This window comes from Atheta coriaria, unplaced genomic scaffold (assembly GCF_025399875.1).
Source record: "Atheta coriaria isolate IRGN ID8LTWV9N9 unplaced genomic scaffold, Caltech_Dcor_3.1 hic_scaffold_7_pilon, whole genome shotgun sequence".
Classification (NCBI taxonomy): domain Eukaryota; kingdom Metazoa; phylum Arthropoda; class Insecta; order Coleoptera; family Staphylinidae; genus Dalotia; species Dalotia coriaria.
This window is the reverse complement of record NW_027045449.1, coordinates 2,346,660-2,371,254: the sequence shown is the minus strand read 5'-3', so window position 1 is coordinate 2,371,254 and position 24,595 is coordinate 2,346,660. Positions and strand designations below refer to the sequence as shown.

Here is a 24,595-nt window from a genome sequence, read left to right as displayed (position 1 = left end):
CCAGCACCGAGCCTTCCCCCACCAATTTTTGCGGGTTAGCGCACAGCAGCTACGGTGCTCAGACGTGTCTGAGTCTTCCAGCAGTTCTGTCGCAGGTCTCTAGGTTCCAATCTATGCTTTCTTATTGTCTCTAATAATACTAATGCTATCCCTACCTCCATGTCTTTCAAATTGATCTAGCCGACTTCACCCTTATTGGTAATTCGTTGGTTAATCATTATCCCAACGAACTTCTTCTAGTTATGAACAACAGTGCCCGTAAATAGTAGAAACACTCAAAATAAAACGTTTTTCTATTCGCAAATCAAGTTTCTACTGAAAATTCAGTTCTAAAACAGCATTTACAAGTGAACTAATGCTGTTGTGCTAGGCAACCCTACTAACACCTTAGTACAGTCGAAAACAAACGCGTTGTTCCAACGTAACCTTTAAAAACTACTAAAAACATCCACAAAACAGCGCATAAAAGTGATAAATAATGGCTGGAGAGGTAATTGTAGATGCTCTGCCCTACATAGATCAAGGATACGATGAACCAGGCGTTCGTGAAGCTGTAAGTTTACACTCAATTCATTAATTTTAATATTTTTCTAATCAAACAAATCATATTTCCAAAGGCATTTGCACTCGTGGAAGAAGAATGTCGTCGTTACAGGCCAACAAAAAACTACCTAGACATCTTACCACCTTTAAACGTAACAGCCTTTGAAACATCAATGATGCACGCTGAATTCGAACGCCTACAAAACCGCCTGCCCATGGAAACAATGTCTATGAAACGCTACGAACTTCCGCCACCACCAGCCGGCAAACTCAACGAAGTCAGCGCGTGGTACGAATGCGTCGAAAACTCACATGCTCAACTAGAACATCAAGCCGTTAGAATATTAAACCTCCAACTCATGTTGGAATATTGTTGTCCAGCATGGCAGAGATATTTAGAGAGTTTGCAAGACTGTGAAAGAATTGCCTCGAAAAAACTAACAGCACTCAAACAATCCCTACAAGAAGTAAACTGGCAGAGAAAATCACTACAAACCAAAGGTGGTGAACAACTAAGAAACCTAGAAGCCAAATGGGTAGCTCTTGTGTCACACAACTATGAAATAGAACAAGCATGTTGCTTAGCAGAAGAATATCTTGCACAATTGAAAGAATATGAAAGAAATCAATTACAAAACGCACCAGAGAATCAACCAGAACCTCCAGAAGAAGCTGCACAAGTAGAAACAGAAGAAATGAGCGTCCCACAGGAAGATACACAAGAAAATGTCGAAAATATGCAGGAAGACACTCAAGAAATCAATGATAAACAAGTAGAAGATGATGAAGGAAGCAATGAGAGTTCAGGAAGTGACCAGGGACATCAACCAGAAGCCGAACAACACGAGTCGAATGAAGAAGCAAACGAAAGTGATTAGAAGTAATTATTTACTGTATGTATTTGTTGTAAAAATGCAGTACTAAACACCGTCTCAGTCGCAGTCGCTGTGTTTGGTAAATCATCAATATCAATTTGATGTGAAAACAAAATGGGACGTTACACAACTGTCGTATCACTCCACACTAACCAAATGCTTATATTATATCATGTGTACATTAAGAAAATATTTACCAAGGGCATAAAAACCTCGTAAATATTTAATTAATCAATGCGCATCTCCCATTTGCACTTTTTGCAATCAAATTGTTCAAACATAGTTACTTTTTGCTGCTTGTGTTAGCTCCAGATGAAGCAATATTCCTCAACATGCGATTGCCAGCGATGAAAGTAAATCCGCCGATGTAGAGGAGCCACGCGCACGTCGTGAACATATTTCCCCATAACCAGAAGTAAGTGTACAGCGCCATGATTCCAGTGAAGCCCAAATGGAACGGAATGGAATAGAAATTGAAGTTGTTCAATGGCGCACCAATTGAACCCCACATGATTAATAAAATTAACAAAGGAGCTGCGCAGAGAGCCGTGAACAACATGGAGACGAATTGCGGTGGGCGTTTGTCTGGTTGCCTAAACATATGCTCAATTTCAGGTTTTGCACCGCGTGTTACAACCGGCGATTCGGAGTTGGTGAGTTTCACATCAACGCTACCAATTTCCCAGCGGATTGGATTACTCATAATGGCATCGCCCAGAATGATTTCCATTTTGTATAATGCGGAGAATGAGAGCTCATTGCCGAGATTAACGACAATTTTATACATTTTACTCGCGTCGCGCTCGCCGATGAAAATAATCTCCTTCTTATCGGTGTACAATCGCAGGAACGCTTGATGTACAGCACGTGGGAGCGCAAACTTCGCGACCAAATTGTGATTTGAGTCGGCCTGCAGCGGTGTGGTCATTTTTTGCGGGTATTGTATCATGGATAACTTTGCAGCTTGACTGCCATCGATTACTTCAACGCCTAATTCAATAGATTCGATTTTTATCGGGCCTACAACCCGAGTCATCAACACAGCAGAATGTTGCCCAGCGGATAATGCGACTTTGTATTGTCCAGGCTCCAATTTCATCGGTAGGATAAATTCGGTTGACACTGTTCCAGGACTCAAGGGTTGTTTGGATAAAACAACAACGTCATCGGTGACACGAGTCGCACTCTGGGCTACTACAGGCGTAGGTTGGGGTTTGAGTGGGTTGCCCATTAAATCAGAAATGCGGATTTTCAATTCGGGCTTATCTAGAGATACTGGCGTGTTGGAAACCAGTGTAATGCATACAGGTGGATTGTTTTTAGATAAACTCTCAGCTGCTTCTAGTAAAGCGACTGCTCCCTTGGCGGTTTGCACACTGCGACGAGTCAAAAGATAATTGGCGAATTTATCGACTTGTTCCTGTGTGAACGGTTTAGTTGTCTGGATGGAGTATAAACCAGTCAAGAGGAGACTTGTCACGCTCAGACCGCCTTCGAATTGTAGCATTTTCGAGTCCACTTCATCGGCTTGAACGACGATGTCTTCAACGCGATCGTTGATGAATTTACCGTGTGTGCCCAGCATTGCTGCGGCGTGTAGAGCGTGGCCCAGACTGACTAATGAGTCGTCTTCTTTGAGTTTGGCTTGGATTGTTGTGGCGATTTTCGCGGGGTTGGGGATTGATTGTTTGAGGTATTGAAGGGTCTCCATTGCGAAGCGGATGTCGGCTGTGCTTGCACCCTTGTCAAGTGCTGCTTTCAATGCCTAAATATTAAGTAATTTTAGTTTTTTTAAAAGTTATGATGATTAATGTATACTTACTGTGATTGTGGCATCAGTCTGTAACTTGCCAGCGCATTTAAGGGTGGCATAAGCATTCAATGCATGAAACTGTGCCTCTGGTGCAGTATCAGCCTTGTAGTAGGTTTTCAAATGGTGGCAGCCATCCAACTCAAACACCCTCACCCATGTGGATTTCATCATGGTGTAGCCTTTGGTAGCATAGTAGAGTGAATCCAAGTCATCTGGCTGCAGTTTTACAAAACCACTTGTAAAGGCAGACATTAACTTCATTTTGTCTTTGCCGGTGGTGTCGATTATGCCGTTCACGCTGGCGTCGACTCGGATAAGCGCCAAAAGGGCGAAAAATATTCCAGCTTAAAGATATTACATAAAATTAATATTGAAACACATGAGACATGTTTGATAACAGTTATAACATGTAAGTTTATGGAGTTTGTAATTTATGGAGGAAATTTGTAGAATTTTGTGGGAAAAAGGTGTAAAACTTACCGAGCAACATGTTTTGTCGCCTCTGGGTGGTGGGTTTATCTTCCAAACGGGGTAGAAATCCGTAGAGGCGGATTTGTTTGAGGTTTTGTTGGGTTTAAAGCCGGCACAATCGCAACCTGACACGTCTTTCGGCCGATGATGGGCTGCAAAACACCGTGGCTAATCTAGGGACTTTGATTACACCAAAAAAACACTAGGTTTTAAAAAAACGTTTAGAGGTATATTTATTACAACAAATATTACGTTATATAACAAGATAAACATGATAACATTTCTTTAATTTACATATAAAATTAAAAATATTATTCGGGAAATTCTAGAAAGAAAACTAGAAATAAAAATTGCTTTAATTTAGGCAACCAAGTATACACCTTATAAATTATACCAGAAAACCAAGAATTTTTAGAAAAACATCAAAATTATAGATTTAATGAACAACAAAACATACTTCCATAAATACTATTCAAATTTTAGGCAAACGAAAATATTAAATAACACAAAATACAAAAGAATCCGTTCTTTATTCGAACAAAAAAATGAAACAAATATTCACAAAAGTAATTTACTGCCAAACAACTTCTCCCCTTAACTTCTATTCATCCTGTTGCCCCAACCTCTCCTATGATCATCCTTATACTCATCTCTAGCCCTTTCACTCGCCAGAAAATCTTCATCATCAGCCTCTTCCAGATTCTCCTTCTCTTCAGCTTCCTTATCCTCATTATTAAGTGAAATACCAGCCAAAGCAGCCTCCTGCATTGACATTGGCCCTGTCTTAGGTTTATTTGGGTCTGGAAAGATACCATCTCTCACTCTTTTATCATAAAACTCCGCAACAGTCATGGTAGGTAAAGATGGATAACCAGCACCATACACAGCCTTCTGTATTTCATCCCTGGTAATAATAATTGGCTTCAAAGGTTTGACTGGAATCTTTGGCTGTTTCCTCATCTCAGGACCCATCTTCTCAATGTGATCCAGAATGGGTTTCTCCATATCAATACTCTGCAACTCATCCACTGCTTCATAAATGTATGTCTTCACCAGAGTAAGAAAATAATCTCTTTTGATTTCATCATCAACATGTTCATTGTTTAAATTCTCTTTCAGAACAACAAGTTTCTCTTGCAGTTCTTTCTTATCCTTGAATCTTTGTATTTTACTGGCTCTTGTGTTGACTGATTTAACAATCATATCCATCTGTGATTGTCCTTGTGCTTGTGATTCATTTGGTTTTGCTGGCTCAAGTTGATTGTCACTGAATTTGTGATCACTTAAACCATAATCATTGCATCTTTGCAAGAAGTCTCTGAAGTATGTGTCTGCAGTTGCAATGATATTCTTTCTCTCCCCACATGTGAGTTGGAGTGTTAAGGAGCCAAGTAGTGCTGGTAACAGGAGATATTGAATGTGTTCAGTTGGAATTTCATTGATTGCTTCATTCCGGCTGAAAATATTCGCCATGGATGCTAGACGAGTGGCGTCCTCGAGGAGTGTCATTGCTTTACGCACGTTTATTTGGACATTTGGGCTGTTGGTCGGCTCGTCAATTTTTCCCAGGTTATTGAAGAGGTTGAGTCCTTCAGTGAAGAGCTGTGCGAGTGTTTTCTCCGGTGGTGGTGCGCTGTCCGGCAATGCCGTTGCCATTGTGCTGTTTTGATGCGTAGTTTATCGAAATGGATTGGTGAATTTGCGGGTAATTGTTAATCGACGCTGATATTTATGCGCTAAGCAGGTGCTGTATCTGCAAAATATTTGCAAGTGTCAAAATTCAAAGAGAAATTTACCAGATTTGACATGTGTCAGCTTAAAAATAAATATTTGTTTGATTTTGATGTAATAAATGCTTAAAACAACGATTAATTTTATAGTGATATAGTAATTTATAAAATATATTCATTTTTACTTCAATTCACCTCAATTAAAAATTGTTAAGACAGTATTCTTGCATTTTACATACATATATGGTTGCCTACTGTCACAAATGGTAATTATTTAAGTGTCAAGATGGCAGGGGCGCTTGCGAGGATTACAAATGCAAGTAAAACGCAATTTGGTACGTTAAAACACACTAAATACAATTAAACAATGCACAAATACATACTATATATTGTATTGCACTTTAACAACAGTTTAGTTTGTTGTTAATTTAAGATTTACGATGAAAAAAATGTTATATAATGATTAGAGGTTATCTCATAGTATGTTGTGATTGCGTTTTCTGCAGGATTGATTGCGCCCATCAACAGTTATGCCAACGTTCTGTTCTACTCGAACCCTCCGCCAGGCACACCACCCCCGCAGACCCGCACCACCTTCGGTAACCTGAAGGATGAGGATCGCGTCTTCACCAATTTGTATGGCAAACATGAATGGAGGTTGAAAGGTGCTCTAAAAAGAGGTGACTGGTATAAAACCAAGGAAATATTGCTTAAGGGTGCTGACTGGATCATAAGTAAGCTAATTTTAAACTTAATTATTATATTTATTTATATTTTAAAGTTTATTGTTCTAATTTAATTAATATTTAAGATGAAGTCAAAACTTCCGGTTTGCGCGGTCGTGGAGGCGCCGGATTTCCGGCTGGAATGAAATGGTCGTTCATGAATAAACCCGCCGATGGTCGCCCGAAGTATTTAGTCGTTAATGCCGATGAGGGCGAGCCTGGAACCTGCAAAGACAGGGAAATCATGCGACATGATCCTCACAAATTAGTTGAGGGTTGTTTGATTGCTGGAAGGGCCATGGGAGCAAAGGCCGCGTATATTTACATCCGCGGTGAATTTTACAATGAAGCTTCCAACATGCAAGTTGCTATTGCTGAGGTAACATACTTTTAAACTTAAAAAAAAAAACATAAAAATTGAATTTCTATCTTTTAGGCGTATCAAGCAGGCTTATTAGGAAAGAACGCTTGTGGATCCGGGTATGATTTCGACGTTTTCATGCACCGTGGCGCTGGTGCGTACATCTGCGGTGAGGAAACTGCTCTCATTGAATCCATCGAAGGCAAGCAGGGAAAACCCCGTCTAAAGCCGCCATTCCCCGCTGATATCGGTGTGTTTGGATGCCCGACAACGGTGACAAACGTCGAAACTGTTGCTGTTTCACCTGCAATCTGCAGACGCGGCGGTGCTTGGTTTGCTTCCTTTGGTCGGACGCGTAACTCCGGCACTAAACTCTACAATATTTCGGGTCATGTGAATACGCCATGCACCGTTGAAGAGGAAATGAGCATTCCTCTAAAGGAACTTATTGAAAGACATGCTGGTGGTGTCACTGGCGGTTGGGATAATTTACTAGCCATTATTCCGGGCGGTTCTTCCACACCTCTTATCCCGAAACACGTTTGTGATGACGTGTTGATGGATTTCGACGGTTTGGTCGCGGCTCAGACTAGTTTGGGTACTGCTGCCATCATTGTGATGAATAAGCAGACGGACGTCGTCAAGGCGATAGCGCGTTTGATTATGTTCTACAAACATGAGTCCTGTGGTCAATGCACACCATGCAGAGAAGGTAAAGTATTAAAATGTTAATAAAAGTCAATTTTCAACCTTTAAAACAACTTGACACCATTTGTGACGTTAGGCAACCAGTTATACACATGTACAAAATATCTTACGTTAAATATTTATTAATATTTCCACAGGTATTAACTGGATGAACAAGATGATCTACCGGTTTGTTGATGGTAATGCAAAGCCAGAGGAAATCGATATGTTGTGGGAGATCAGCAAGCAAATTGAAGGACACACGATTTGTGCGTTGGGTGATGGTGCAGCATGGCCGGTACAAGGCCTGATTAGACATTTTAGACCTGAATTGGAAGCCCGTATGGAGAAGTACCACAAACAGAAGGCTTGCAACTAAATAAACACCTTAGTAAATTTAAATCCGTTACGATTACTCAATCATTTCGATTCAAATCCAAGAAATTCGTTGTTTGTGAAAGAGTTATGTATATAATTAAGCATTATAAGTGAAATCACTACAGGAACTATTAAATTTTAAACGGCGGCGCCCTTACATTGAAGTTTATTCTACATTTTGGTGAATAACAATGGTAGGAATATTATTATCAGTTGGTAACAAGTTTATTTATAATATTCTCAATTATTTTGAACAAAATTTAAACTTCTACTTTAGTTTTCTTACAAACAACTGCAGAATCTGTTTCTTTTTCACTTTTCTGAACAAAATACTCTTGTAACATACTCAAAGCTTTGTGTCTATGTGAAATCTTATTTTTCTCTTCTTTTGGCATCTCTGCATAAGTTTGTTCAAAGCCCTCAGGTTGAAAACATGGATCCCATCCAAAATCTCTTGGTCCCCTTGGTGAAACAATACTTCCTTTGGTTATACCTTTGAATATCTGTACTTCATCTCCTGCTTCTCCACTGTAGAAAGCAAATGTGCACACTGCTTCAGCTGTTTTATCCTCAAAACCTGCCAGCATTGTGTGCAATCCTTCTGGACCCAATTTGTCAAGGAACCATTTTATGTAAGGACCTGGCAGGCCTTTCATTGCATTGAAACATAGGCATGTGTCTTCAATTATGACTGGTCCTTGGATTATTTTGGCTGCTTGGAGACATTTGCTTCTTGAAATTTCATCAACTTCTCCTTGCAGTTCAGGAAGATCTACTTTCTTATTAGTCAGTGGGTAGGGAAATTTGTTACCTAGGATTTGTATGACTTCTTCAAGTTTCTTTGCGTTGCCTGTTACGAATGTTATTGGACGTGCCATTATTATTTAACAAGAGCTTTTGTGTGAAGCTTTTTGGTGTTTGGTTAAATACCGCGCGGTATAAAATAACTAGGTTAGATTCATGGTAGCATACTGCTGCTTTTTTATAATTTTTATCAATTTTGCTTCATTTAAACCGCGAAGAAAATGGTTTTCTACTTTGAAAGCACTGTGGTTTCACCACCTGTGACTTTATTCATGGGTTTAGACAAATACGAAAGTAATCATTAAGATATTAATCACACCAATCTTACAGTTATAAATATCATACATTTTAGATGAAGATTTAATCAAATGGGGCTTCCCAGAAGATGTGTGGTTCCATGTGGACAAGCTCTCTTCAGCACACGTTTATTTAAGACTACAACCAGTAAATAAAATAATTTTATTAATTAAATTTTACATAAATTTCTAACTATTTACATTTAAAGGGACAAATGATTGATGACATTCCCACAGCTGTTCTGGAAGATGCTGCCCAACTTGTGAAAGCAAATAGTATTACAGGCAACAAAATGAATGACTTGGAAGTGGTCTACACAATGTGGGCCAATCTAAAGAAAACCCCAGGCATGGAAGTTGGGCAAGTTGGATTTCACAAGGAGAGGGATGTGAAAAAGATGAAAGTTGCCAAGAGGATAAATGAAATTGTAAACAGGCTGAATAAGACTAAAAGAGAAGAACATCCTGATTTCCAAGCTGAACGAGAAAAACGTGATCGTATGGAGCGTGAGGATAAGAAGAAAATCCTTAAAGCGAAAATGGAGAAAGAAAAGGAAGAGATTAAGAAGAAACAAGAGGAGGCTGAGCTGAGGAGTTACAGCACCTTGATGAATTCGAAAAATATGGAAAAATATGATGATGGTAATGATTCGGATGATTTTATGTGAATATTAATGCATTTAAATGATAATAAAGTATAAGTATGTTTTTGAAATAACAATTTCTATTTTTAATTCTGCTCCAAGACAGTTGCCTACAGTTTAAATCCAAAAAAAGATGTATATTGGGTTGCATATCATGAAAACACACTTTAGTACAAAATATTTTTTGTCAATAATCACTAAATTGCATTATAACTCAACAAAAACACGACAAAATCAATGTTGCAACGATTTAAATTGCTTATATTTAACAATGTCTGAAATACGCACTGGCACCCTCAATAATTTCTTTGGAATAAACTTGTACCGCGCGTTTAAAACATAGTTACGCTTGCGCTGCATGAGAGCAGCGCTTCCTCGTCTTTCGTATTTCATTCGCCGCTCGTTCGTCATTCGTGGTTAGTCCGTGGTCTCGCGCGCACGTAGTACGTGCAACAGCGTTTGTTGCTCACTCGTCGTCCGATCGACATCGCGGGAGTCGCGTTCCGGAGCCGGGCCCGTGTGTGCATTTGTTAATTTACCGCGATCATCTGTACGAATAAAAACATTACGTAAGTACAACAAAATTTACATACATTGTCGCGTCCTCGTGCAAACCGAAAAATCTTCAGTGAAAACGCGAGTAAACAACGCGACTTTGCGCGTTGCGTTGAGTTATCAATATCGATATCAGTGTTGACGATTTTTACCCACAAAAAGTGATCCAAGAGTTAAGCAGTGAATTTGCGTGTTTGGATTAAACTGGTTTCGTAAATATCTCCACGCTGTGCAGAAAAGGTGAGTAATTTATTAGAATAAGTTTTGTTTTGCAAACAAAAGTCGAAAAGTGATGAAAATCCTACAGTTGCATTTGATTTGCGAGATTTGCGGCACTTAGCGCTAACCACCCGTCAATAAATCTCAATTTTATTACGACTTGGGGTCGTTACGTCGTCGCACCGCATGAAATATCGCGGAATTAGCAAAGGCGCTGAATTAACGATGAACGACCGCCGAGGTGTGCGAGAGGTGAACATTAACAACTACACAGCGTCTACAACTCCCCGGTGGCTGGTCTTCGCACGTCGAATGCGAAACTGTTCGAGTTTACGTTTACGTGTGATTCTTGTTCGAGAGGAAGACACATGCATTGTATGCAATATGCACGGGCTTTGTACGCGGTACTGCGCCAACTACACACACACACTTAGAGACGGTTGTAGACAGCGTGTGAGTGTCGAGCGATGACTCGTTTTGTTTTATTTACGAGTGGATTAGCTATTTTTATGTGTGGACACAAATTGTGGTGTTTTGGGTGGATGTGTGGACGAGAGGTACAGCTGCTATCGATAAATATTCAAATTATTGTCTGGTAATTTACATAGGGTATTTCAATTGGGAAAATACCGGTATTTGGGGGGAATTTATTCGGTTTATCATTTAAAATAACGGTTTTTGTTTAATTTTGTTTGGAATTGATCATAGGATAGTTGAATTTGAAAAATATTAAAATTTTTGTATTTTAAACATAAAAATACCGGTATTTTGCACAAAATTCTTCGGTTTTTGCTTTTAAAATACCGGTTTTTATTAATTTTGATCTAAAATTACTTCCACACTGTTTTTTAACAGACATTAAAACAATTTTCTGGTAAATTTATGTCTTACATTAAAATCTAAAAAAATACCGGTATTACAAAACATTTTTTTTAATTTTTGACTTTGAAAATATCGGTTTTTCTGTTAACTTTTTAAATTTTAACGGTAATGTCTTCGTTCCACAGCTGTTTTCGATAAACAGTGAAACTAAACAATGAACATAAACACTATACACTTCAAAGTCAACAAAAAAGGCGTTTAAAGTGTTAAATTAAAACGAGCGACTGTGGTGTACACAAAAAGTTGGTTTAAATTTACATTCACTGCAATGCTGTTAGTTTATACTTTTAAATGCGGTTTAACGCGCTCGAAAACGAGATTTAGCGGCCAAAGAGAGTATTTCAAGTGGTCTGAATGAGTGAATTATTTAAGAGGTTTTTATTTTTATTGAAAACTACAAAAACTCGTTAAAATCACTTTCAAAACGTAAAAACACATGAAAGTTTTATAAAATAAAACACAATTTTTTTCAGTATGAGTCAAATATTTTTATTTAAATTTAAATTTTTATGTTTTAAGCAATATAAAACATAAAAACAAGAATAAATTTGTTTAGTTGGGAATTGAGACTTGTTTTCGTTGGTTAGTTTTGTTTATTCCCTGGGAAAACACGCCATTTCGCTATTTAGCACGTTTTCAGCTGTTTTGAAACGTTTTGGGCGATTTGCCACACGTTTCATTACTTCTTCGCCACTTTTTACGCATTACTCTTACTCGTACTTAGTGCGGACTTGTTCTGATTGTAGTTTATTGTTGTTTATGTCCGCTGCTTTTTCGTTTACGGTGTGTACACTCTATTCTCTTGAGATCAAGAACATATTACAAATATTTACGTACGTGTGCACTGCTTTTGCAAGCACAGAATAACTACGGGAGTGTTGGCTGTGGTCTAATGGGCGGTTATTATTGGAATTCTAAAATAAAACCGCAATACTAAATATTTACTATGGTTTAGGACACATAGTAAAAAAATACCGGTTGTTTTGTCGAGTATTGTTGGAATTTTAATTTAAAAACTTGATATTAATTTTTTTTCTATGTTTTGGAGCACATTTTTGAAAATACCGGTTTTTATACCGGTATTAATACCGGTTATATGTTAGGTTATTATTGAAATATTGATTTAAAATCTTGCTATTAAATATTTAAAATCTTTTAGAACATGTATTAAAAAATACCGGTATTTTTGTAGTAGAAAACCGGTATTAATACCGGTATTTATTTTTTTATTTGGTTTATTATAATTTTATTTTTACTTTAAAACTTCACAACTAAATATTTACTATGCTTTGGAGCGCATATTAAAAAATACCTGTATGAATACCGGTTTTCTCTTCGAAAAATCGGTTTTAATCTCTCTAAATTAAATTTTTTGATTTACAATAGTACTACCCATCCAAATAAGTAGGAAGAAAGTAGTTGGATTATAATCAACATGCGTATAAGTGTAAATGAAGACCCCGAACTCCCAAACCTCGAAAACTATGCGCATCTCATTCCGACTTCTCTGACTTTACGCGTTGCTTGTAGTCTTGCCTTGTTTGTTGCTGGATTCATCCGATTCAGAACGAGACTCCCATGCACTTCGAATGAGGCCCGAACGTGTTTCCTTATTGGGATGCCCTCTGAGTTGATGACCTCCATCATCATCATCATGATGATCGCAGGTCTTGTAAGAAAAATCTCTCGAACCTCATTGCTCATCAGATTCTCACTGCTCAGACAAACAGATTCAATGTTTATTCTATGTTTACACAATATAAATCAAACAGATTTTTATTTACTGCACGAATATTTATCTAGGTTGTTATTTAATATCCTGTAGATGTAGATGGAAACAAATTGAGCAAATTATTACGCTCGATTGAAGCGAATTTAGAACGATCAATTGTTATTATTATTATTAGCGCAAAACGCGATGATCTCATCCTTTCGACGCTCAAATCAGATGTGTTATTGCGGGCGAACGCACACAAGTCGTAAAACATTGTTTGACTTTGCATAAATATTAACGTCGGTTTTATCTGTTTGCAGATATGAATCAAGTAAATTTGCTATTTTTATTCGGCTATTCGGGTGGTTAATATTGGAATTTGAAGTAAATAGAAAATACCGGTATTAATACCGGTATTAGCCTGTCCTTTGGTTAGTTGTTATTGAAATTTTAATTTAAAACTGCATTATTACATATTTGCTATGTTTTGGAGCACATTTTAGAAAATACCGGTATTAAAATATAAATAACCGAATAATACCGGTATTAATACCGGTTTTAAAAATTTAAAAATTGCTTTTTATTTTGTTACTAAATATTTGGGAACTTTTAGAAGACATATTAGAAAATACCGGTATTAATACCGGTTTTCTACCTTTAAATTTCCTGTTTTTTTCTTATTTTGCGATTTTTTGATTTTTAATCTTTCTGATTGTGAATGGAATGTAGTTAATTGACTCACGTGCTAATTTTGCGCGCAATATTCATGCATTCAGGAGTCGGCTAGACTCACTCACTAAATTGACTAACTACATGCTTGTTTGTTGAATAATCACGACCGAAAACGCTGCAGCCAATGATGCGACTGTCGGAGAGTTACGTACGTTGTGTGAAACGTTGTAATCAAGTGTGCAAATATTTATAAATATGCACAGTGGCTCAGAAAGGTCAAATCTGAATGTTAAAAAATACCGCGTGCTAAAAAAGTGTTTATAATTGTCTATAAACACGTCGTTATTCATTTAGTTATATTATACTCAATTATTTACGCTTTTATTAATGGTACAAATGATTTTTTTATGTTTTGTTTTGGTTTTGGTGCTTTTTTCGCATTTTCTGCTCATTGCAGGCTCGTTTAAGTTCACTTCCGTTGTGGTTTCGTGACAATAACCACTAGAGATAGAAACGGGCGATAATTCAGCGCAGCACGACTTTTATTTGAACACTACTTATTACTTACACTACGTTGTTTGCGTATTACATGAAATTATGCTTTGTTGATGATCTTTAGAAGTTTTTGTGGGTAATTTATCATATTTGTAAACGTCTACGACCTCTGCTTGATTTTCACGATTAATTAACTTCATTATTTCGGAATAACTCGTAAACCAGTAGTGATAAAATTGTAATATTTTAGAGGCTGATTGTTAATTAAATTCTACATCTAATTGTAAAGAGATTTTGTTGATTGGATTATTACTTTAAAAGTTATTAACAATTAAAGTTGAATGTTGTGAAAAATACAATCGTATAGATAAGAAGGAACGAAATCGGATAAAAAGAGGTGTTTTGTTGATGTTTTTGTGTCGAAAAGTGGCGTGATGTATTGTTTACAGTATTGTTTAGTTATTAAATTCATAGATGGCCCAATATGTACCATCTAGCAATAAATAAAACAAATAAATGTAATATTTTGCAATTTTTAAATTTTTTAAATTAAAATTTTAATTTTTGTTATCACAAAATACTTTTATCATAAATATTTTTATATAAATAGATGCAGAATTTAATATTCTACAAATATATGATGAAATAATTAATTTATCTTAATTAGTTTTTGAGTAATTAATAAAAAACTAAATGATTGCGATCAAATTATAAAAAAATTATTGTTTTTTTAAATTTCAATTTTTGACATAAAAAATTACCTTTATTAGAAATATTTTATCATAAATAGATGAAGAATTCAATTCTGCATAAATACCCGAAGAGATTATTAATTTATCTCTATTAGTTTTCAAGAAATTAATTAAAAACTAAAATTTTCCCGTTATGCAACTTATGCCACACGCTAAACTGTAGATATTGTAACTTTGCACTAAATATTTACTCCCAAGTGCACTTTAGCATGCAAATCCTTCACATGCTGTCATACTGTTATTTGTTAGATGCACACACCTTCTAAACATTTGCAATTTCGATACCGCTTTACGTTTTGAGGTTTAACTCGTGTGTTTTGGGATTGTGGTGTTGCACAAGTTGGTTTCTCATGAGTACTCGTATGTGCTGCTGCTGCTGCTGCTGCTGCTCGACATATTAAACGTAGCACACACGCAAAACACATTTCACGCTACAAGTTCGGCATCGCAGGCGAAGTCAAAGTCGAACTATTAGAAATGAACAAGCGAACGAGGCCCTTGCGTGCTCGCGAGTAATTTCGATTCGTAGCAAACTTGAGATTAGTGCAACGTGTGATTCTAAATTCTAAATTAGCGCAGCGTGGAATATATTTCGACGTAAATTTCGGCACGCGTGCGACAGGAACGAACAAGAAGCGAGTTGAGTTGAGGCTTTTTCGTGCGTGATATTCGACTATTATCGGAGATTGTGTTAGTTTTATCAGTTTTACACAAGTAAAAACGAGAAAACAAGAAAACAAGTCGAATAAAGATCTTAACTTTTGTTAGACGTAAATATATACAAAATAAAATAAAATTCAAGTAATTTTAAAACACGAAACATTTTAATTTTATTTATTTGGTATTTATTTCACGAAAAATACAATAAACTTTGGAAAATGAAATTTTTTAATAATAATTTTGTAATAATTCGTTAACCAGTAGTGATAAAAATATAATTTTTGCGGTAGTATATTCTTAATTAAATTCTAAATTAAATTGCGAAGAGATTTGGTTGATCGGATTATTACATCAAAAGTTATTAACATTTAAAGTTGAATGTTGTGAAATATACAATCGTAAAGATAAGATGAAACGAAATCGGATAAAAAGAGGTGTTTTGTTGATGTTTTTGAGTCGAAAAGTGGCGTGATGTATTGTTTACGTTATTGTTTAGTTCTTAAATTGATAGATGGCCCAATATGTACCATTTAACAATAAATAAAACAAATAAATGCAATATTTTGCATTTTTTAAAGCCTTAAAATTAAAATTTCAATTTTTGTTATTAAAAAACACTTCTATCATAAATATTTTTCCATAAATAGATGCAGAATTTAATATTCTACAAATATCTGAAGAAATAATGGATTTATCTTAATTATTTTTTGAATAATTAAGTAAAAATTAATTAATAATTCGTTTTTTTTACTCTTAAACTTGATTTTTCCAACCATTCAGTAATAAATAACACAAATTATCTTTAATTTCAATTTATTTTTACTATTTTTAAACAATTCACCTATATCATCATTTAATTTATTTATGCATTTAATGATATCATAAATAAATCGCAAATCCTGCATTTTATTGCATTGCAATCGAGAATTCTCCACTAAAATATTACGTATGCTGATATTTATCTATATTTATACAATATGCGCATAAATATTGAACATGACGCTACTCGTATAATCAAACCGGGAAACAAGCAAACAGCAGCAATCGATAAACTTTAAGACTAGTTTTGAGTGTGAGAAATAACCGATGAACATACGAGTATACCCAAAGCACATCCAGAAGCATCGCGATTCATGTTGATTGTGTTTTAAATTCGAATGGAAATCGGTGATGAATAGAAACGCGTCATAAACCGCAGAAAACCGCAATAACACCATATTTTATTGCGTTTTGCACGTTTTTATTAATAAACACCGCGTGTTACACACAACATACATTCTGATGTTAGGTATGCGATATAAAAATAATTTTAATAAATTTTATGAGTTTTATTTTATGTCTCAGTATAGTTTAATATTATTTAATATGAGGTGTTGCATCTGGATTTACGCGTATTGTGAAATAGTGAAATGATGATGTTATTCGTATATTAAAACGGGAGCGGTTTTCTATTTCATTGCTTGTTGGATGTTGGATTACAGTTTTGTATTTATCGGTGGATATCTGCAATCTGCAGATAAAGAAAATCCGACTGTGACTGATGTGCTGTGATGAATGTCAGGTTGTGATGATTGTCGAGGTTGAGGTTGAGTTGTGTAGTGTCTATGATGAGCAATGCATTCTTACTTCATTGCCACAAAGTAGTTGCATGGTGTTGACGTTATTGTACGTGTCATTGTGTTTGTATTTCGTGATTTTTTCATTGCTACGCGGATTATAAGTGTACAAATCACTTCTGCTACGTGATTATTATAATTTTTCTGAGATTGACTAATGGAAATGATAATGATAATGTCTAATGTCTACTTTGAGTAATATTTTTATTATATTATTTATAATATTAACCCCGACGTTGTTTTATTAGTGAAATATTCTCTTGTTTAATATTTATTTTATTTTTTAATTAGTTTTTATTTTTTGAACGTAATAACTTAATTCACTTTTGCCCAAAAATAACTAAAATCATATTAACAGTGTCAAATATGATTAAAATTAAATCCAAAAATGGATAATTTAAATTTAAAGCTATATACCTATTAATTTTCGTGTTATAACGATATAGTTCTTCAATTATGACCTAAAATATTTTTTTAAAGACATGACATCGATGGTAATATTTGAAATATTGTTGTAATTATGCAACCCAACATCCCTAGAAATTGCAATGCAAATTTCTATAACTTAAGCACGATTTTTCAGCTAATTTGTTGGGGTGCACGTTGCGTTACTACAAAATCATTTAAAGCAATTTTAGTTTAAATTATTGTTGGGTGCGCTCTACATAGAAATGTAATGCGTAATACTTTATTCTCCTGTGATCTATGACCTGTATCACTGCATTGTCTTTTGTCTGCATGCAGAACTTGCACTCTTACATAATTTTGATCAACATGTGTTTTGATTGGTCGATCACCATTCACAATTCACGTATGAATGCTTTTACCAGTTAATAAAAATATGTGTGTCACGTCGGCGTGTCACACCCAATCAATAATAGTCTTCTTATGCGTCATATCAACACAACACCTCATATCTCATACCTCGTACAAGACAAGTAGCACTATTTTTATTTAATTTAATTTTGTTTATATTTTTATTTATATTTTTACTTTTTGTGTGTCAGAAATTAGAAATATTTAGTGTCTAAATAGAAATTTACAGAATAAATAAATAAATTGCTAAAATGTGTAAAGCATAATTAAAATTCAGCATTAAATGAAATTTTAATTTAATGAATGAAATTCAATTCCGTAGACATTAGTTGTGCGCGCGAATGATTGCAATCCGCATGGTATTAATGCGCGCAAATTGATTTGTTTAATTAGTGCATCCGCGTCGATTGATTTAAATTTAAATTTAATTAACTAATTAGCTATAATTACCATAGCCAAACTTATTCTCTTCAAATATTTGTCTATAGATACATTTATAAATATATTTTTTCTACTTCCACTTATAAAGCGTCAGCATTCACCGTTTTTAGACAATTCTCGGTCTTTATTCTTCAAAAAAGTGAAACTTTAACGTTTTGTAAATATTCTAGCCTGGAGTATAACACAAACGTATTACTTTTTTATTATTTACCTTTAATATTTTTCATGAATATTTAAGTCGTTCTATTTTCACGCCCCGACTAACTCAATCTCGCTGAGGCAAGTCAAGTTGAGCGTCGAGTTACGACTCGAGGGCGATTTAATTTCGTGCGCGAAGAAGAGCAAATATAAACATAAACAAGTGAAGGTCGTGAACGTCTTTTCAACATCAGTATTACGCTTATACGCTTTATTGCAGCAGGCTGTACGCAGGCTATGCTCGATGATCTTGTCGTAAAACTAAGTAAACTTGGCAATAAACTTGAAAAATACAAAAATACAATCTGCCGAACATAAAGTAAAGTAAAGTAAACTTAAATAAGGTCTTTAAAATTCCTTGTATAGATTAAAGTAGAAATAAGTGTATATAGGCAATGCTGATATTATAGTTCGACCAATGTCACAAATGGTCAGATATTACCATATCTTGTTTATGTTTTTGTTTTGTTTTGTTTTTAAAACCATAGATGGCGTTATATGTCCAATTTGGTCATAAATATAATAAAAGTTAGATTAACAACTAAAAATGACTAAACTGTGGTTTATTTATAAAATTAAACTTGAGTCATGAAATCTAGAATACTCATTTGTTCATTTTTAATTAAATGCGACTTTGGTGATTGTTTTATTACAGAAAAATTGAAAAATTCAAAAAAATGCAAAAATACAAAGGTTTATATTAGTCTATCAGCCTGAAAAACTCATTATTGACGTCACTATACGCCTGAATTTAAAAATTTTAAAGCAAAACGTAATTTTTTAACTTAAAAACCAAAAATTTTAACAAAAAAATCATATTCAAGGTAAATATCATCAATTTTCAATAACAATTCTTATTATTTCTGTTGTGACGTCAACACCCACGCAATTCGTGACTTGTATCAGCCTTTTCTTCTCTTCTCTTTTAACCCTTGCACCTTGATGCAAATAAATCCCAAACAAAAATATCAGACATTAAAATATTAACATTACCTATATTAGACATCAGATTATATCTCAATAATAATACTATATGTGTATATATAGAAAAGTACATGATTATAGTATATTTTGTTTTGTTCCTCATCTGGTTTTGCTTCTCCGCTTCTCCGCGTCTCTCCTGCAGCCTGTAGAACCTTTTATCGGTGCAACATAATCAGTCTCGCGCCATATGGTCGACGCCGTTCTGTTGCGCGTGTATAAGTTGTGCGAAGAGACGCGGTGAAAATAATTTCATCATGCCACAAACAACAAAATGCCTTATATGCAAACCAAGCGGCACCAAACTTGAAAATGAATAAATGTAGAATACACACCCATCACCAACACACATGACTTTTCTTCTTTTCTTCTTTCATTTTACATTTGTGTCTTTAATAAATACATTCACATTCATATTCAGATACACATTCAGATTTATTCCTATTTAGTTTACAAACGTGATTTCTTCCATGTACGAGTATTTAAGATTAAATATTTTATTTTATATTTTATTAGTATGAAAGTCGGTTAGAATGCATTTATAGATGTTCAAAATGATGTTCAAGACATTCAAATTATTTTTTATTTTAATTTATGTCGAGTTTATTGTCTTTCTATTTTTTGCAATCAATATTAACTCACGTGTCATATGTTGTCAGTCTTTAGTCTCCATGGTTATTCCATTGATGTTAATAATGTTAATGTGGTTTGGCCTCAATGACCAAAACAAGAATTTTATTCAACTGTACAAGTAATACAACTTTAATGTTTAAAGAAACAACACATTCAAAGCACATTTCCTCTTACACTTTAATTAAAACATTAATTTCACGTTACATTAGAATAATTTATAATGCTATGCACATTGCCCATTTTCTTAACCTCAAAGTACAATTTGTTTCGTTGATTTAAAAGTTAAAATCGCGTTTTTTCAGTTTTAAGTTTAAATATAAAACAAAATGACCATGACACGTCTCGTATGCCGCCGTAACCTAAACTGTAAACGTTGCACATTGCAAAAGAACGCGTTCTGAATACTTTTAATACGATTAATGTCAATGTGTGTGTTGGTGTATTGTGTTTGCTGCACTCGTTTGTTCTCCGATTTTCATTTGTTTTAAGCATTGCAACATCACCGCACCGCATCGATTTGTTACGGTTTACTGTGGTACCACGTAACTGTTCAGTATTAAATTCTCAAAGGAGGTCTAATAAAATGTGTTTCAAAATGAGAACGCTGTGTACCACAACAACAACAACAACAACTAAATCTATAATTAATTATTACAAACAACACCACTGGTTATACGTTAATTATTCTGTAATGCAATGAACATGATGTGCATGTTGGGAAAGTACAAGTCGCACGGCGAGAAAATGTGATAATGAGTATAATGACACTTTCGACAGTTTTATGTGTGAGAAAATTAGATACTTATTTATTATTAAAATCAAGGTGTTAAAACTAGAAAATTAATTTATTTCTTTGAAATTTACGAAAAATTGATATTTTAAAGTTAAAACATTAAAAAAATTTAAATTTTCGGTAAATAATCATAAAACACAGCAAAATTAAAAATTTATGTTCTATTTTCGAAAATCTACGGATAACTGTCAAAAGATGTAATACATGCAAAATATCTTCGACTATACTTCTCATTTTGATAGTGAATATCTATGAATAGTTAAATTAAAAGCGTTAGCAATCAACGAATTGTTGATTATGAAAGATTGGAAAATTCTCTGTCAGATAAAAATATAAAATAATTATATTTCCTAGAGTAAAAGGTCGAAAAACGCGACTAAAAGTGCTAAAAAGTGACATTTTTAAATTTTTGCCCATTTTTTCAATCGCGAATATCTCGTAAACTAAAAGAGATATTTAAGATCTGATCGCAGCGTCTTAATATACGGACTATTTTCTATAAGATATGATAGTTAAAACGGAAATATGAGAGATGAAATTATCATTCTTAAGAAAAAATTGCCAAGGGGGGTGCTTGATACTTTTTTTTTGACGATTTTTGATAATTAATATCTCTCTAACTAAAAGCGATAGCTACTAACGAATTGCTGATTATGAAAGATTGGAAAATTCTCTATCAGAAAAAAATATAAAATAATTATATTTCCTACAGTAAAAGGTCGAAAAACGTGACTAAAAGTGCTAAAAAGTGACATTTTTCAATTTTTGCCCATTTTATTCGATCGCGAATATCTCGTAAACTAAAAGAGATAAATAGGATCTGATCGCAGCGTCTTAATCTACAGACTATTCTCCATAAGATAGGATAGTTAAAACGGAAATCTGAGAAATGAAATTTTCATTCTTAAGAAAAAATTGCCAATTTATAATTTTTATCGACGATTTTTGATAGTGAATATCTCTTAAATTAAAAATTCATGTTCTATTTTGGAAAATCTACAGATAACTCTCCAAAGAAGTAATTCATGCTAAATATCTCCGTCTATATTTCTCATAACGCAAATACTCGTATACTTATGCTATGCATCATCCATCGCCATTGTGCATTGACTCATATTCTCGTAGGCCCGAATGCACGCCGAAGATGCATTAGCATATCGCGGGCGAGCGCGGAACGGGAACAAACAGAAACGGCCGGTATTGTCGCACGAGATTGCGTCAACACGGAAACGCGAACGCCAATGCAAACACAAACATGTGCTGCGAGCGCAACAAGCTACATGGCTATGCTTGAAGACGAACGCAAAGAAGCAGGCAAATATTGCGTGGATGTGAAGCAGCAGGCCACAGAAGATGCATGCATCACCGATGAGATGCATCTATTGTGAATTGTGATGATTGTCAGTTACGTAGCGCGTTTTTTTATTCTTCAATTGGTAAATTGCAAAAATGTAAAAGTAGACTTGTTATTATGCACTTGAGTACGTCTTCATATACACAAAAGTACGGAATGGGAAGTGAATAAGCTGGTAATTAAAAATTGCAGACGTTTTTATTTTGCAGTTTAGAAATAAGTCGAAAATTCACTTTTCGGTTCAGAAACTTCAAAACTTTTAGAAAAGTTTTTTCTTTTTTTTGACGTGAAAGTTTGTCGCGCCGAAAAATTGGGACAAACATTTTCTTGGTGTTTTCTCTTTTCATCGGAAAATTCTCTCTGTGAAAAAAGATCCCATTCTAAAGTAGTAGATAACAACTTTTTCTAAAGATAAATTTTGAGGCAAAGTTTTGATGATAAATGATTTTTAATATTAGAAAAGTTTTTTATTTGATTCTTTTTTGTTTGCTTGACGAATCCCTATAAAAATGTTAAAAATAAAGTTGTGGCCGTCGAGGAGGGTTAATAAGAAAAGGGATAATCATAAAACGCGAGATTTATTTTATTGCACGCGACGTGGTTGCGACTTTAACTTGGTTCAAAGAGTTTCAGGTAATGTTGAGGCGAGCGCGAGTAAAACGCAATGAAAACCATCGAAATGTCACAAACTGCCAGGGATAATACCGTACAAAGTCCGGGGTTTCTAGCGCCAGCTATACAAAGTGTAGTTGAATGCAATAAAATGCAGAATATTATGCTTCACAAACTTTATTTCGAAACAAAACCATTTGGAATACTTTTTTGGATTGGATTATTAAGGTGTGCGTTAATTTTTAAATTTATGCTTATATGATTTATTTACAATTGCGAATATCTTGTAAACTAAAAGAGATATTTAAGATCCGATCGCGGCGTTTTAATCTACGGACTATTTTCTATAAGGTAGGATAGTTAAAACGGAAATCTGAGAGATGAAATTTTCATTCTTAAGAAAAAATTGCAAAGGGGGGGTGCTTGATGCTTTTTTTCGTCGATTTTTGATAATTAATATCTCTTAAACTAAAAGCGACAGCTACCAACAAATTGCTGATTATGAAAGATTGGAAAATTCTCTATCAGGAAAAGATATAAAATAATTATATTTTCTGCAGTAAAAAGTCGAAAAACGCGACTAAAAGTGCTAAAAAGTGACATTTTTCCAATTTTTGCCCATTTTTTTCTATCGCGAATATCTCGTAAACTAAAAGAGATAATTAAGATCCGATCACGGCGTTTTAATCTACGGACTATTTTCTATTAGGTAGGATAGTGAAAACGGAAATCTGAGAGATGAAATTTTCATTCTTAAGAAAAAATTACCAAGGGGGGGTGCTTGATACTTTTTTTCGACGGTTTTTGATAATTAATATCTCTTAAACTCAAAGCGATCGCTACCAACAAATTGCTGATTATGAAAGATGGGAAAATTCTCTATCGGGTATAGATATAAAATAATTATATTTCCTGCAGTAAAAGGTCGAAAAACGCGACTAAAAGTGCTAAAAAGTGACATTTTTCAATTTTTGCCCATTTTTTTCAATCGCGAATATCTCGTAAACTAAAAGAGATAATTAAGATCCGATCGCGGCGTTTTAATCTACGGACTATTTTCTATAAGGTAGGATAGTTAAAACGGAAATCTGAGAGATGAAATTTTCATTCTTAAGAAAAAATTGCAAAAAAATTGCTTGATACTTTTTTTCGACGTTTTTTGATAGTGAATATATTCTAAATTAAAACCGCTAGAAACCAACGAATTGCAGATTATGAAAGATTTGAAATCTCAATTAGATTAGAATATAAAATAATATAATAGCGTAGGGTTAAAGGGCGAAAAATGTGATTAAAAGTGCTAAAAATTGAAATTTTTATCGTTGTACTTTGAAAAATAGAACAAACAATAATTCTTCTTGTCATAGAATAAACTTTACGCTAGCTGCAATAAGTTCAACGTTGCAATAAAGAAAGTTAGGCGAATAAAACGCAATCTTGCACATTTTATTGTCTCGTCGGTGCACCTTGCACCCAAGACAATAAAACGAGGCGGAATGAAAGGTTGAAACTGTTAATGATGGCATATCAGGTGTTATAGCACGGGAAGTGCACGTACTGTCAACCGGAAATCATGAACCTTCTCCGCAATAACTCTTAAAAATTAAATTCAAAGTATAAAAGTGTTATTTTTATTAAAATGACTTTTTAAGTTTTTATTCTTGCACACTCTGTATTAACACCTAAAAAAGACACAATCAGGAACTAAGGGAAGTAGAGTTATAAATGTTTATAGCCTACGAGTACCTAGAGTACCTAGAGTACCTACATTGTGTGTCGTGAATTTTGTAGTTTCATTTGTAGTTTAAGGGTTAAGGTTTAAGGGTAAAGGGTTAAGAGATGAGATGTAGGTAGTTTTAACATTGTGTATAAACT

The 24,595-nt window shown here is 34.5% G+C and overlaps 7 protein-coding genes across 7 annotated transcripts in view; 4 read left to right on the top strand and 3 right to left on the bottom strand.

The window, feature by feature from the left end:
* The first annotated feature begins 384 nt into the window (after positions 1-384).
* Positions 385-1,484, top strand: BCAS2 (BCAS2 pre-mRNA processing factor). The gene is made up of 2 exons (XM_065307132.1): positions 385-553; positions 618-1,484. Exons 1-2 carry the CDS (start codon positions 479-481, stop codon positions 1,419-1,421), a joined length of 879 nt encoding a protein of 292 aa, XP_065163204.1. The 5' UTR covers positions 385-478; the 3' UTR covers positions 1,422-1,484.
* OstDelta (oligosaccharide transferase delta subunit) lies at positions 1,418-3,873 on the bottom strand. Its single transcript, XM_065307131.1, has 3 exons — positions 3,712-3,873; positions 3,241-3,575; positions 1,418-3,183 (listed from the first exon to the last, which is right to left on the bottom strand). Exons 1-3 carry the CDS (start codon positions 3,719-3,721, stop codon positions 1,702-1,704), a joined length of 1,827 nt encoding a protein of 608 aa, XP_065163203.1. The 5' UTR covers positions 3,722-3,873; the 3' UTR covers positions 1,418-1,701.
* Positions 3,874-4,213: 340 nt separating this feature from the next.
* Positions 4,214-5,546, bottom strand: Tap42 (immunoglobulin binding protein Tap42). Its single transcript, XM_065308625.1, has one exon. The coding sequence runs from the start codon at positions 5,356-5,358 to the stop codon at positions 4,297-4,299; it is 1,062 nt and encodes a 353-aa protein (XP_065164697.1). The 5' UTR covers positions 5,359-5,546; the 3' UTR covers positions 4,214-4,296.
* Positions 5,547-5,609: 63 nt separating this feature from the next.
* Positions 5,610-7,740, top strand: ND-51 (NADH dehydrogenase (ubiquinone) 51 kDa subunit). The gene is made up of 5 exons (XM_065308624.1): positions 5,610-5,767; positions 5,939-6,166; positions 6,244-6,536; positions 6,594-7,230; positions 7,364-7,740. Exons 1-5 carry the CDS (start codon positions 5,719-5,721, stop codon positions 7,582-7,584), a joined length of 1,428 nt encoding a protein of 475 aa, XP_065164696.1. The 5' UTR covers positions 5,610-5,718; the 3' UTR covers positions 7,585-7,740.
* Positions 7,741-7,786: 46 nt separating this feature from the next.
* On the bottom strand, positions 7,787-8,461 carry LOC135796557 (inosine triphosphate pyrophosphatase). The gene has a single exon (XM_065308627.1). The coding sequence runs from the start codon at positions 8,459-8,461 to the stop codon at positions 7,844-7,846; it is 618 nt and encodes a 205-aa protein (XP_065164699.1). The 3' UTR covers positions 7,787-7,843.
* Positions 8,462-8,538: 77 nt separating this feature from the next.
* On the top strand, positions 8,539-9,404 carry LOC135796556 (coiled-coil domain-containing protein 25). The gene is made up of 3 exons (XM_065308626.1): positions 8,539-8,681; positions 8,740-8,831; positions 8,893-9,404. The coding sequence occupies exons 1-3, from the start codon at positions 8,609-8,611 to the stop codon at positions 9,349-9,351; spliced, it is 624 nt and encodes a 207-aa protein (XP_065164698.1). The 5' UTR covers positions 8,539-8,608; the 3' UTR covers positions 9,352-9,404.
* Positions 9,405-9,739: 335 nt separating this feature from the next.
* LOC135796553 (uncharacterized) overlaps positions 9,740-24,595 on the top strand; it is a 106,342-nt gene continuing 91,486 nt past the window's right edge. Inside the window, 1 exon segment of the mRNA XM_065308623.1 lies at positions 9,740-10,122. The gene's annotated coding sequence lies outside the window, so the exon portion shown is untranslated.

Excerpts from the sequence above, each read along its gene's own strand:
- BCAS2 (XM_065307132.1), top strand. The coding sequence starts at position 479 with ATGGCTGGAGAGGTAATTGTAGATGCTCTGCCCTACATAGATCAAGGA. Across the intron at positions 554-617 it reads AACCAGGCGTTCGTGAAGCT|GCATTTGCACTCGTGGAAGA; the intron begins GTAAGTTTACAC and ends ATATTTCCAAAG.
- OstDelta (XM_065307131.1), bottom strand. Across the intron at positions 3,184-3,240 it reads AGACTGATGCCACAATCACA|GCATTGAAAGCAGCACTTGA; the intron begins GTAAGTATACAT and ends CTTAATATTTAG.
- Tap42 (XM_065308625.1), bottom strand. The coding sequence starts at position 5,358 with ATGGCAACGGCATTGCCGGACAGCGCACCACCACCGGAGAAAACACTC.
- ND-51 (XM_065308624.1), top strand. The coding sequence starts at position 5,719 with ATGGCAGGGGCGCTTGCGAGGATTACAAATGCAAGTAAAACGCAATTT. Across the intron at positions 5,768-5,938 it reads TGCAAGTAAAACGCAATTTG|GATTGATTGCGCCCATCAAC; the intron begins GTACGTTAAAAC and ends CGTTTTCTGCAG. Across the intron at positions 6,167-6,243 it reads GGGTGCTGACTGGATCATAA|ATGAAGTCAAAACTTCCGGT; the intron begins GTAAGCTAATTT and ends TTAATATTTAAG.
- LOC135796557 (XM_065308627.1), bottom strand. The coding sequence starts at position 8,461 with ATGGCACGTCCAATAACATTCGTAACAGGCAACGCAAAGAAACTTGAA.
- LOC135796556 (XM_065308626.1), top strand. The coding sequence starts at position 8,609 with ATGGTTTTCTACTTTGAAAGCACTGTGGTTTCACCACCTGTGACTTTA. Across the intron at positions 8,682-8,739 it reads GGGTTTAGACAAATACGAAA|ATGAAGATTTAATCAAATGG; the intron begins GTAATCATTAAG and ends CATACATTTTAG. Across the intron at positions 8,832-8,892 it reads TTTATTTAAGACTACAACCA|GGACAAATGATTGATGACAT; the intron begins GTAAATAAAATA and ends TTACATTTAAAG.